The sequence below is a fragment of the Leptodactylus fuscus genome, chromosome 4 (genome assembly GCF_031893055.1).
Source record: "Leptodactylus fuscus isolate aLepFus1 chromosome 4, aLepFus1.hap2, whole genome shotgun sequence".
NCBI lineage: Eukaryota > Metazoa > Chordata > Amphibia > Anura > Leptodactylidae > Leptodactylus > Leptodactylus fuscus.
This window is the reverse complement of record NC_134268.1, coordinates 43226294-43239027: the sequence shown is the minus strand read 5'-3', so window position 1 is coordinate 43239027 and position 12734 is coordinate 43226294. Positions and strand designations below refer to the sequence as shown.

Genomic DNA, 12734 nt, shown 5'->3' with positions numbered 1-12734 from the left:
GTATATAGTGTGGGGTCCTGTATACCTGTGATGACCAGTGTATATAGTGTTGGGGTCCTGTGGTAACCAGTGTATATAGTGTTGGGGTCCTGTGGTAACCAGTGTACATAGTGTTGGGGTCCTGTGATGACCAGTGTATATAGTGTTGGGGTCCTGTATACCTATGATGACTAGTGTATATAGTGTTGGGGTCCTGTATACCTGTGATGACCAGTGTATATAGTGTTGGGGTCCTGTGGTAACCAGTGTATATAGTGTTGGGGTCCTGTGGTAACCAGTGTATATAGTATTGGGGTCCTGTATACCTGTGATGACCAGTGTATATAGTGTTGGGGTCCTGTATACCTGTGATGACCAGTGTATATAGTGTTGGGGTCCTGTGGTAACCAGTGTACATAGTGTTGGGGTCCTGTGATGACCAGTGTATATAGTGTTGGGGTCCTGTATACCTATGATGACCAGTGTATATAGTGTTGGGGTCCTGTGGTAACCAGTGTATATAGTGTTGGGGTCCTGTGGTAACCAGTGTATATAGTATTGGGGTCCTGTATACCTGTGATGACCAGTGTATATAGTGTTGGGGTCCTGTATACCTATGATGACCAGTGTATATAGTGTTGGGGTCCTGTGGTAACCAGTGTATATAGTGTTGGGGTCCTGTGGTAACCAGTGTATATAGTGTTGGGGTCGTGTGGTAACCAGTGTATATAGTATTGGGGTCCTGTATACCTGTGATGACCAGTGTATATAGTGTTGGGGTCCTGTATACCTGTGATGACCAGTGTACATAGTGTTGGGGTCCTGTGGTAACCAGTGTATATAGTGTTGGGGTCCTGTGGTAACCAGTGTATATAGTGTTGGGGTCCTGTGATGACCAGTGTATATAGTGTTGGGGTCCTGTGGTAACCAGTGTATATAGTGTTGGGGTCCTGTGGTAACCAGTGTATATAGTGTTGGGGTCCTGTGGTAACCAGTGTATATAGTGTTGGGGTCCTGTGGTAACCAGTGTATATAGTGTTGGGGTCCTGTATACCTATGATGACCAGTGTATATAGTGTTGGGGTCCTGTGGTAACCAGTGTATATAGTGTTGGGGTCCTGTGGTAACCAGTGTATATAGTGTTGGGGTCCTGTATACCTGTGATGACCAGTGTATATAGTGTTGGGGTCCTGTGGTAACCAGTGTATATAGTGTTGGTATAACATGTGCCGGGTAATGAGCATTTTCTCATTTACAGTGCGACACTTGCTCCCCTGGAGTTCCCACCACGTGACCCACACACGTCACTGCTGTCATTTCCACACTCAGCGATGACTCCGCCCACACTCCAGCACTGCACGGACTACACTTCCCGGCATGCTTTACTTCTGACGAACTTCCTTTTCCGGTGCGTGCGGGAATTATGGGATTTGTAGTTTTTTTTCTCCGTTCACCGGCTCTGTGACTGAGAGCGATGGCGGCCAAGGGCATAGAGCTGGTGCTGAAGTCAGTGAAGAACATCAATGTCCGCATGTCACCCTTCCAGCACAACGTGCAGTCTACCAGGTGAGAGCTGGGCCTGGTAATATGGCCGTGTACACGCTATGGGAAGGAGGTCACGCGTGTGTCATGTGTCACTGCATCTTGTAGGGTTTATATAAAGTTCATACAAAAAGTGAGCGCTGTGCAGCAAGCTGTGGACAAATAGCAGGGGTATATGGGTGGTTACTATGGACACCTGCTTCATGTAGCTAGTGATACCCCCCATTGTGATACAGGAGGTTGTCCCCACCAGGGACCCCGCCATGATGTCCATATATCCTAGTTTAATATATATATAGCCTCCTGCATGCATCTGTTTATTCCGGACACATCCGCAGAAAAATCTGCGACAAAATAAGCTGCAATTCCGTAACATGGGGCCTAAGGCCGCACTGAATTCAGCGCACTGTTGACTTTCTAGCGGTAAGTAAAACCGCATGTGCCTGAGACATGAACCGTCCGCTTAGGCTAGGGTCACACAGAATTTTTGCTGTGGATTCTGCCGCAAAAATTTCACTTACAATCATTTCAATTGCAGGCAGGCCTGATCATAGTCAATAGACTATCCGGGGTAGTATGTCGCATACTGATAGCCTTGTGGAGATTTCTTGTGTTGGTCCTAATATATATGTGTATGTTTCTTATATCTGCAGGGAGTTTTTAGAAGCTATCAACACCAAAAAAATCCGCACCACCAATACAAACTGTGAAATAAATGTTGATGTGAGACATGACAACTCGGAGCCCATGGTAGACGTTCTGTTTGGTAAGCTGCGTAACTGTAAGGCTGCATTCACACGGAGTAAACGCTGGCGTTTTTTGTGTGTTTTTTGCACATAGCGCCACGTTTACGCCGCGTAGCGTCGCGTTAACGCCGCGTATACGCCGCGTTAACGCTGGGCAACGCCACCGCTAAATAGCGCGGCGTTAACGCGGCGTATACGCGGCGTTAACGCGACGCTACGCGGCGTAAACGCGGCGCTATGTGCAAAAAACACACAAAAAACGCCAGCGTTTACTCCGTGTGAATGCAGCCTAAGACACATTGCTGTATAGTACTGCTCCCTCCACTGCCGTTATATGTACCAGATTCCCCTATCAGTACGTATTTGGTGTGTGGGAGGACACAATAGTACCTAGAAGAGACCCACACAAACATGGGGAGGACATACAAACTACTTCAGGGCTCGTTCACATCTGCGCCCGATCTCCGTTATGCAGGTTTCCGTTTCCTGCATAAAACAGAGCAAGAGACGGAAACCTGCAGGAGTCTTTCTCACCCATTCATTTGAATGGGTGAGAAAGATGTGCGGCGGTGAGCGTTTTACGCGAAACTGGGTTTTTTAATCCAGACACAGAGTCGGACATGCAGTACTCTGTGTCCAGATTTTTAAAAAAACGGTTTCGCGGCAGAGAGCATAAAACACTCACGGCCGGACCCGGTCTGTGCTTTTCGTCTTCTTGCATGTAGAAGACGGAATGCTGAACGCAGGTGTGAACCTAGCGTCAGTCTGATTCAATCCCAGGTTACCAAAAATTATCATCTCAATTTATTGATTTATTTACTTTATGGGAGATTTTTTTTAAAAAAAGTGTTTGTTTTAGGTCACTATTACAGTTATAGTACCCCCTCCCCCTTCCCAAGCCACCTACTGTCTGTATAATTAAAATTACATTATTTTTACCTGGTTACTAATGCAGCTCCCGGGACCAGTTCTTGCACACAGGATGTGTGTATCTTCTATGCTACTTCCTGGGCCCAGGGGCACCATAGCAAAGGATCCAGGAGTGGCATAGACGATGCACAGGAGCTTCATTAGTAAGCAGATAAGTGGAAAGTATGACTCTAAAAAACAGGTCCTGTACCAGGTGTCTGCCGATGCTACTATGTTGTGGATTACATGCAGCATAGGAGGGTCAGCCAACACCTAGTAGCCTACAGAAGTCCGGCCGGCCTGGTACCAAGTGCTTCATGTCCCAGTACTGGTCCATGAACCGTTCATTGGGGACCTCTGACTTAGGCAGTGTGACAGGATGGCATGGATGCAAAATAATTGAAGTAATCACTGCAAGGAAAGTCATGTCAGGTCATTGAGTCTTTGGTTTCAGTTATTTTGTGAATAATTGGCCAGCCCTATTCTGTGCCCTGTATAGTGGCCGGTGGAGTCACAACAATTCAGACTCCATTGACTTCATTAGTAGCTGAGCTGCAGTAACGTCACCTGAGACTGAAACACCAAAACAGTTGATGTGAGTGGGGGCCATATGTCAGTCTCCACTGATCAGATATTTATAGCCTATTATAAGGATAAGGCCTTTAAATAAAATCATGGACGACCCCATAAAATCTACATCTGTCTAAGTTATACGAATTGTCCTATTGTGATGACTGTGCTCCTTACTGATGTTTCTTGTGTTTGCAGGTGATGGTGAACGGCTGGTCATTAAATCAGAACATGTAACCGCTAAGGAGATGTTATTAAAACTCAGCTCCATGTGCTCATCTAAGGACCAACAGGCCAAAGATGCTGCCAAGAAATAACTTTCAGCGCCTCTTCTGCCCTCTGGGCATGCAGGAACTGGCATACGGGACCTATCATATGAAGTTTTTCATGGCGTCCATCTCTCAAAAGACTCTTCACAGTCTCTAGGATGCATCTAATAGATGTGCTATACCTGTAAATTGTATTTTCTTTATTAAATAATAAGGTATTAAAAGGTTGCTGCATCATGTATAGCAGCCAGACGTTCCCCTGCCTCCATTTTCCATCCTGTAGGAAGGAAGGATATATACCTGCGGATACCTCCAGCACAGATACATGGGTGGAATAGGAAAATGGCAACATCAAACAAAATCATACGACTGCCATTGTTTGTCTGGTGACCTTACGTGACTAGCTTTTGAGCAACATGTATCCCTTGCCTTACAATGTGCCTAGTGCAAGTGAGTGCAGTTTCTAATATGAGTAATAATTTCAGGGATTTATTAAGACTGTTGTTTCTATCACATTCCCCCACTGGCCTGAGGTGCAGCAGAATTAAGAGTCTTTGGTGCACCATGGGAGGTCCCATTTACTAGGAATACAATCTATGGTATTGAGGCACTCGAGTAGATTTTGGGCATAAGTTGAACCACTTTTCTGGAATAAATTACTTGATGGGATCCCTGGCCTAGTCTGCATTGCTTCCCATCCTGTTACGCCTTCTTTTTTTTTTTTAAAAAAAGTGGTGATCCAGATTCAGAAAGCAGAGTGGAGAATCTGCGGCTCGAAAAATAGTCAAAGATACTCCACATCTACACTGGTTTTCTGCTATAAATGGAATAGTAAAACATGGTGAAAATAATTTATATGCCAGTATGTAAAATCGGAGATATGTGAAGGTTGTCAGTAGGCCCATACAGCCATATACATGATGTCTTAGGATGGTACTTGTAGGCCATGCTTAGTACTGGAACTAGGGCTGAACAAGATTGCATGAAGTAAGCACGTACAATGTCTCTAGAAGGTGTGCAAGGATTTAACAAGCATTTGTGACTGATCAGATTATCATCAGAATAGGTCAATAAATCTCATTGGTGGAGTCTGACCGTAACCCCGCTGATCAGCTGATTGAGGGGGCCATGATACTCAGGAACCACACACAGAGCCGCACATTGTGTTGTAGTAATGAATGGTTGTGTAACTCAGTCCTTTTCACAATCTGGATAGGTGAGCAATATTAAAGAGGACCTTTCACCACTTTTGGGCACATGCAGTGTTATATACTGCTGGAAAGCTGACAGTGCACTGAATTCAGCGCACTGTCGGCTTTCCCGATCTGTGCCCGGTGTGAAGAGCTTACGGCCCGGTACCGTAGCTCTTCTATGGTCAGAAGGGTGTTTCTGACCATTAGCCAGAGACGTCCTTCTGCCTCGCGGCGCCTATCGCGCTGTGCTGTGGAGCGGGGAGGAACGCCCCCTCCCTCTGCTCACACAGCTCGTCCATAGATGAGCATTATCAGGAGAGGGAGGGGGCGTTCCTCCCCGCTCCACAGTACAGCGCGATAGGCGCCGCGAGGCAGAAGGACGTTCCTGGCTAATGGTCAGAAACGCCCTTCTGACTGTAAAGCGCTACGGTACCGGGACCGATAGCGCTTTACACCGGGCACAGATCGGGAAAGCCGACAGTGCGCTCAATTCAGCACACTGTCAGCTTTCTGGCAGTATATAACACTGCCTGTGCCCAGATATGGTGAAAGGTCCTCTTTAAAGGGATTCTACCATTAAAACCTCTTTTTTTTGTCGATAAGACGTCGGAATAGCATTTAGAAAGGCTATTCGTCTCTTACCTTTAGATGTGATCTCCGCCGCGCCGTTCCTTAGAAATACCGTTTTTTTACCGGTATGTAAATTAGTTCTCTCAGCGATGGGGGCGGGCCCCAGCTCCGAAAATGCGATGGGGGTGTCCCCACTGCAGCTCGAGATCACGATCCTGCGACGCCTCTATTTTCGGCTGGATCCTCCCCTTCTCTGTCGTCTTCCTCCTGTGTCACCTCTGACGCCTACGCAGTTGGCTCTGCCAGTCAGACACTAACAGAGCCGAGTGCAAATGCCGGCTGGCGGTCATTTTTGGAAGGCCGCTCCTACATTGAACTACAAGAGAAAGAGCGGCCTCCCAAAAATGGCCGCTGGCCGGCATGCGCACTGGCTGAGCCAACTGCGCAGGCATCGGAGATGACGCAGGAGGAAGACGACAGAGAAGGGGAGGATCCAGCCAAAGATAGAGGCATCGCAGGATCGTCTTCTCAAGCAGCAGTGGGGACGCCCCCATTGCATTTTCAGTGCTGGGGCCCGTTGCCAGAGAACTCATTTACATACCAGTAAAAACTGGTATTTCTAAGGAACGGCGAGGTGGAGATCACATCTAAAGGTAAGAGACGAATAGAGTTTCTAAAGGCTATTCCGACGTCTTATCCACAAAAAAAGAGGTTTTAATGGTAGAATCCCTTTAAACCCCAGTAAAACTGTTTAATAGTATCCTGTCACTAGATTTGGGGTCCCTAAACCAGCAGCTTGTCCTTATGATACTGGAGTTTAGGGCCCCAAATGTAACAAATGAAAGTGGATAAAGACTCAAGTTGATCCAGGGGAAGGCAAACCCACCACTACAATGTAGACGCCTATTTCCCCACGAGAGGAAAAAATTCCTTCCCAATTTCAAATATGGCAATTAGAACTTGCTCGACACTTTATCCCAACAAATTTCTAAAGAAAGGCATCCAGGCCCATCTTGAATTTGGGGCAGTAATTTCTACAGTCTCTGTAAATTTGATAATTTGCCTTTATACTCTAATCCACCCATCCCCCATGTTGTGACCCCAGTTCTGTCCGTTTTTGTTGTTTTAATCTACCATAGAGGAGTCCCGGCCACCCTTCAGAGCTGCAGTCTGTGCACTGTGTATATCCCCAGCCTAATGTGCACTACTAAGTCGCTGATGGGGAGCACAATAGTTTCTCACAAGGCTTGTAAACAGAACTAAATATATCTATATAAAGTTTGGAGGAATCTTTGTTTTCCAGCGCTCAGTGCCAAGATATAAGAGCTTTCCCACATTCTGCAATAACCTAGAAGTTCATGCTATCCCCCATTGATTTCTTTTACACAGGCACAGACATCCACAACCAAATTCACTTCTACCTTCATAAAATTCTGTTTCATAAATTGTATTTCTAAAACATAAACCAGAACAGAGAAGTTACTAAATCTGGATCATTCTAAGGAATATGGTGCTGATTTTGAGGTGGATTCTGTTTCAACATTAACATCAAATTCCACCTTGAATCCGTCTCATTGTTTTCAATGGGTGGCAGAGATTGAAGCAGGGTGCTCAAAAAGCGTCCTGCGTTACCTTGCCGCGGGCCAGTCACAGCTCAAGATACACAACTGATCCGTGAGTGAAAGCGGCGCCATGGGGAGCCTGAGGCCCAGGAGAGGAATCTGAGGCAGAAGACTGCATTAAGGGTGCATTCACACGGAGTAACGTTCCGCGTGACCTGGCACGTATACGCCATGTGAGATTTTGAGCGCCGTATACACTCCCATTGATTTCAATGGGAGTTAGTCTCGTATACGCTGCGTTATTTTGTGGCCGTGATTTTGCGGCCTCAAAATAACACGGCGTATACGATCCAAGCTCCCATTGAAATCAATGGGAGCGTATACAGCGCTCAAAATCTCACACGGCGTATACATGCCAGGCCACACAGCTTATTTTATCCTCTGGGGTGCCTCCAGGAACCATGGAGAAGAAAAAAAAACAATGGCTGAGAAATTTAGTGTAAAGTCTGACAAAATCAAAATGAAATCTGCTATTTTGGGAAGATGCCCCAGAACAGGACATACGCCTTTTTTTTTTTTTCTTAAGCATTGGTGGTCCACATGAAAAAAAAAAGACATATGGTATATATCAGTGATGGTGAACACCGTAAAATCTGCTCCACAGTGGCCTCCACACAGTACAATCTGCTCCACAGTGGCCCCCATACAGTACAATCTGCTCCACAGTGGCCCCTATGCAGTACAATCTGCTCCACAGTGGTCCCCACACAGTATAATCTGCTCCACAGTGGCCCCCATACAGTACAATCTGCTCCACAGTGGCCCCCATACAGTACAATCTGCTCCACAGTGGCCCCCATACAGTACAATCTGCTCCACAGTGGCCCCCATACAGTACAATCTGCTCCACAGTGGCCCCCATACAGTACAATCTGCTCCACAGTGGCCCCCATACAGTACAATCTGCTCCACAGTGGCCCCCATACAGTACAATCTGCTCCACAGTGGCCCCTATGCAGTACAATCTGCTCCATAGTGGCCCCCATAAAGTACAATCTGCTCCATAGTGGCCCCCACACAGTACAATCTGCTCCACAGTGGTCCCCACACAGTACAATTTGCTCCAAAGTGGCCCCCACACAGTATAATCGGTTTCACAGATGGTGCCCACAGAGAGGTCTCTGATTGCCACCTATGGCACACGAGCCATAGGTTCGCCACCATAGGTATATATGGTCGTATTAAGGGGATTGTCCAGGAGTTTTGTTTTTTTTTGTTTTTTTTTTTAATGTAAAAGCCTCTCCTTAGGATAGCCCATAAATCCCCTATCAGTGAGGGGGTTGACACCCAATCTCTGCTCAGAGATGTTTGGTCCCCCTGTACTGTACTGTGCACGGAGCTAGAAGCGGATAACTTGGAGATATTACTGCTGCTCAAATTAAAGGCATGTTCACACTCAGGCTGATTTTGAGGCAGAATTCAGAAAGAAAAAAAAAAAAAATCACCCCACATTCTTTTCAATGGGAGTCAGTAGTAGTTTTTTTTTTCCTCCAGCTGATTTTTTTCAGTGAGAGGAAAAATAAAAGCGACATGACCTATCTTTAGGTGGATTCCATCTTGAAAAACACAACATGTTTTTTTTAAAGGGAAGTTTCCAGGTCCATACAGTGTGCTCGAGCAAAAAAAAACTGTGACAAAAAAACGCAAAAGTCAAACACGTCCTCTGGTATATGGAAAGTTTCCTGCTCCCCCTCCCCATCTGAGAACATGACACCGCCTGTTTAGTGAATATTTCTGTGTGTGGTTACTTAGCATTGTAAAGCAATTCACAGTGTTACTACATGGGCTAAATTTGTCCCAAATATCTAGGGACTTTTGTGTTTCCAGAGATTGCGATTTCCTTTCCCACAATCCATTATAACCCATTTATTTACCGTATTTTTCGTACTATAAGACGCACCTAGGTTTTAGAGGAGGAAAATAGCTATAAAAAATTTTGAAGCACAAAATGGTACAATATTTAATATATGGGAGTTGTAGTTTTGCAACAGCTGTAAGGCCACATTGACAGGTGACCCTGCAGCTGTACGGGGGATGCATAGAGCGTTTTTTTGCGGGGCCAGATGTACTTTTTAGTTATACCATTTTGGGGAATGTCTATTGCTCAGATCACCTTTTATTTAAATTAGAGGCAAAACGGTGAAAAAAACCCCGGCAGGTTTAGCACTTTTGATTTTGACGTTCACCGTACAGGAAAAATATTAGTAGATCGGGCATTTTCGGACACAGGGATACCTAATGTATATGTGTTTCAGTCATTTTCTACTGTTATATGTATTCTAGGGAAGGGAGGTGGTTAAGAACTTTTATTTAGTTTATTTTTTTTAAAGCTTTTTTTTTTTTTTTTTTTAACTATTTTATTAGTTCTCCCTCTTAGGGGGCTTGAACCTGCAATCATTTGATTGCATGTCCCATAGACAGCAATACAAGTGTATTGTCGTCTATGGGAGATTCTGTACATTATTACTGCGGATGGTCATGAACCAGCCGCAATACTAATATAGCTATGACAGGCCTGGGATCCTTCAGTAGGCTCCCAGTTGACATCAGAACAGGTCGGCTCCTGCGATATCGTCACGCAGGAACCGGCCTGCAACTTTACAGGCATGGGGCCAGTAGGGACCGGCCCCGGGGGGGGGGGGTATTTTACACTTTGGGGGGAAGGGGGGGGGGGTTAAGTTTTTATGCCCGCAATTAGAATGCATTCTGATTGCGGGCATTAGCTTCGGGCCTCCGCGTATAGCGGAAACCCAGTTGCCACTTTGCAGCAGAGCGGCCGCCATTACAGACCCGGCATCCGCTGTAATAGAACGACGGATGCCGGGGAGAGTTTTAGATGCCGACACAGGTGCCATCGCTATGCTCCTGCCCTGCAGGAAGCCAGCAGCGGCAGGAACGTGGCTATGCTGCAATTTCACTCCTCCACCCTCCCTCCACTCCACATTCGGACTATAAGACGCACCCTCATTTTACCCTAATCTATACATCGGTTAGTCTAGTTCTTTGCACAGTGTGTAGTGTAGTGCTGTGTGATCTGTACAGGCATGTTCACACTGAATTTATTTGTCAAAAATAGTAACGTGAAAATTTTTTGCCAGGCACCGCAGTAAAAAAGAAACGTCCTACTCATTCTTGATCCAAAGAAAGTGCCAAAATACAATTGGGTTAGAAAACCATGTAAAAGAAAAACTTCTTATTTCTTGAAGTGTTTTTTGAATTAGGTTTTTTCTGCTTCCAAAAACCTCATTGTGCACCTCCTCATTGCGTCCTGCAGGTGTCACTGTTGGTGCAATTGGCATTGGCTGTAAATAGAATTTAAAAAAAATTTCTATGTAAATTTTTTTCCCTCGAAAATTGAAATTAATAATACATGAATAATTCTGCTTAATGTCAACATGGATGATAATTTATAACAGATGCTGAAACGTTTACTGACATCTTTGTATGGTAAGAAGTGATAATGTAACAAAGCTACTCCACTTGTACTTACCAGTCTTTTAGAGCATATTCACATGTGCTGGATTTGTTGCAGAAATTTCTGCTAGTGACCCATTTAGGATGGGCCTAATCTACACCTGATCCAGGGGTGTAACTAGCAAAGGATGGGCCCCATAGCAAACATTTGACTTGCTCTTCTCACCCATGGCATTGCATCCTCATTCCTGGAACCCATACGGTATAATATACCATTTACATACACTACAATGTCCCACAATGGCTGCTACATATATAGTGTAATATCCATTAGTGCATACCTCCCAAATCTCAAAGAAAGAGGGACAAAATGTGTGGCGAGCTATGCGTGCCATGGCAAATTTAGCCCCACCCACTTCTACATTGACCCCACCCACTTTCACAATTTTTCTATGTACCCCCACACAGTATAATGCACCTATAGTCACCCTGGCATTATATGACCCCACATTATAATGTTCCCTTCCGTTTGCTCCACAATTTGAAGTCCCTCTCCTCGTCACCCAGATTAAATTGGGGGCAAATAGAGGGGGATATTATAAACTGGGAGCAACTAGAGGCAGACATGTCCTCCTCCAGCTACCCCCACGGTTTAATGTCCTCCACCAGTTGCCCCCAGTTTAATGTCTTCTTCATGTCTCACCAGTTTAATTGCCCCCTTCTTCTGCCCCAGTTTAATTGCGCCCTTCATTTGCCACCAGTTTAATGTTTCCTTTCATCTGCCACCAGCTTAATGCCCCCTTCATCTGCCCCAGTTTAATTGCCCTTTCATCTGCCACCAATTAAAGCCCCCCATCCATCCGCCCAGTTTAATTGCCTCCCTACATTTGCCTCCAGTTTAATTGCCATCTTTTTCTGCCCCAGTTTAATTGCCTAATTTATCTGCCACCAGTTTAATTGCCCCCTTCATCTGTCACCAGTTTAATGTTCACCTTCATCTGCCACAAATTTAATTGCCCCCTTCATCTGCCACCAGTTTAATTTCCTCCTTCATCTGCCACTAGTTTAATGTCTCCCTTTATATCTCCCCAGTCTAATGTCCCCCCACAATTTAACATAATAAAATCACTGATATTCACCTCTCCTAGCTGTCCCCTGCTGCTTCTATACAGAGAACTGCAGGCGCGATGTGAGTGATGTCATCACATTGCACCTACAGCTCCTGCTTCACCCTTGTATTCAACTCATCTGCATTCTCTCAGGACGCAGATGAGCTGAATATGGGACATGTCTCCCGCCAACCGGGATGGCGGGACAGGACCCGAATCCAGGACTATCCCACAAATTCCAGAATAGTTGGGAGGTATGAATAGTGGCCCTGACACACAGTATACTGCCCCCTAATGGCCCATCCAAACAGTATAATATCCCATAGTGGCATCTTCACACAGTGTAATGTCCAATAGTGACCCTTCCACACAATATAATGTCCCACCAGTGGTTGGTTCAAATATTGCAAAAATTTCAGGTTTGACAGAATCTTAAATTTTGGAATTTTGGGGTTTTTCAAGTCAGGGGAGAGCTGAAACTTTTTTTCTATTTTTTTTCTCATAGTGAATAAAGTCATAATGCAACCCTGAGGGTGCCATGACTGTTGAAACAAATTTTCACCTTCGGGGCCATGCGACTCCAGGGCCGCCATCAGGAATTTTGGGGCCCCATACAGCCTAAGTGTCTGGGCCCCCCCCCCCCCGCCATTTTAAAACTACTTTATTTTGCGACATACCAATTCTGTATTACATTTACCTTTATTTAGCAGCTTTACAAGGCCCCAGTTCCCTCTCCGCAGTGCCGCACACCCGATGCCCCAACAATCCCCCTTCCCCCCCCCGTCCACCTTCTAACATCTTTCCACTGCCC

At 45.5% G+C, this 12734-nt stretch overlaps 1 protein-coding gene across 1 annotated transcript; it reads left to right on the top strand.

Moving 5' to 3' along the window:
* Positions 1-1385: 1385 nt before the first annotated feature.
* Positions 1386-4655, top strand: MRPL53 (mitochondrial ribosomal protein L53). The gene is made up of 3 exons (XM_075272119.1): positions 1386-1545; positions 2175-2287; positions 3945-4655. Exons 1-3 carry the CDS (start codon positions 1454-1456, stop codon positions 4061-4063), a joined length of 324 nt encoding a protein of 107 aa, XP_075128220.1. The 5' UTR covers positions 1386-1453; the 3' UTR covers positions 4064-4655.
* Positions 4656-12734: the final 8079 nt, after the last annotated feature.

Excerpts from the sequence above, each read along its gene's own strand:
- MRPL53 (XM_075272119.1), top strand. The coding sequence starts at position 1,454 with ATGGCGGCCAAGGGCATAGAGCTGGTGCTGAAGTCAGTGAAGAACATC. Across the intron at positions 1,546-2,174 it reads CACAACGTGCAGTCTACCAG|GGAGTTTTTAGAAGCTATCA; the intron begins GTGAGAGCTGGG and ends TTATATCTGCAG. Across the intron at positions 2,288-3,944 it reads CATGGTAGACGTTCTGTTTG|GTGATGGTGAACGGCTGGTC; the intron begins GTAAGCTGCGTA and ends TTGTGTTTGCAG.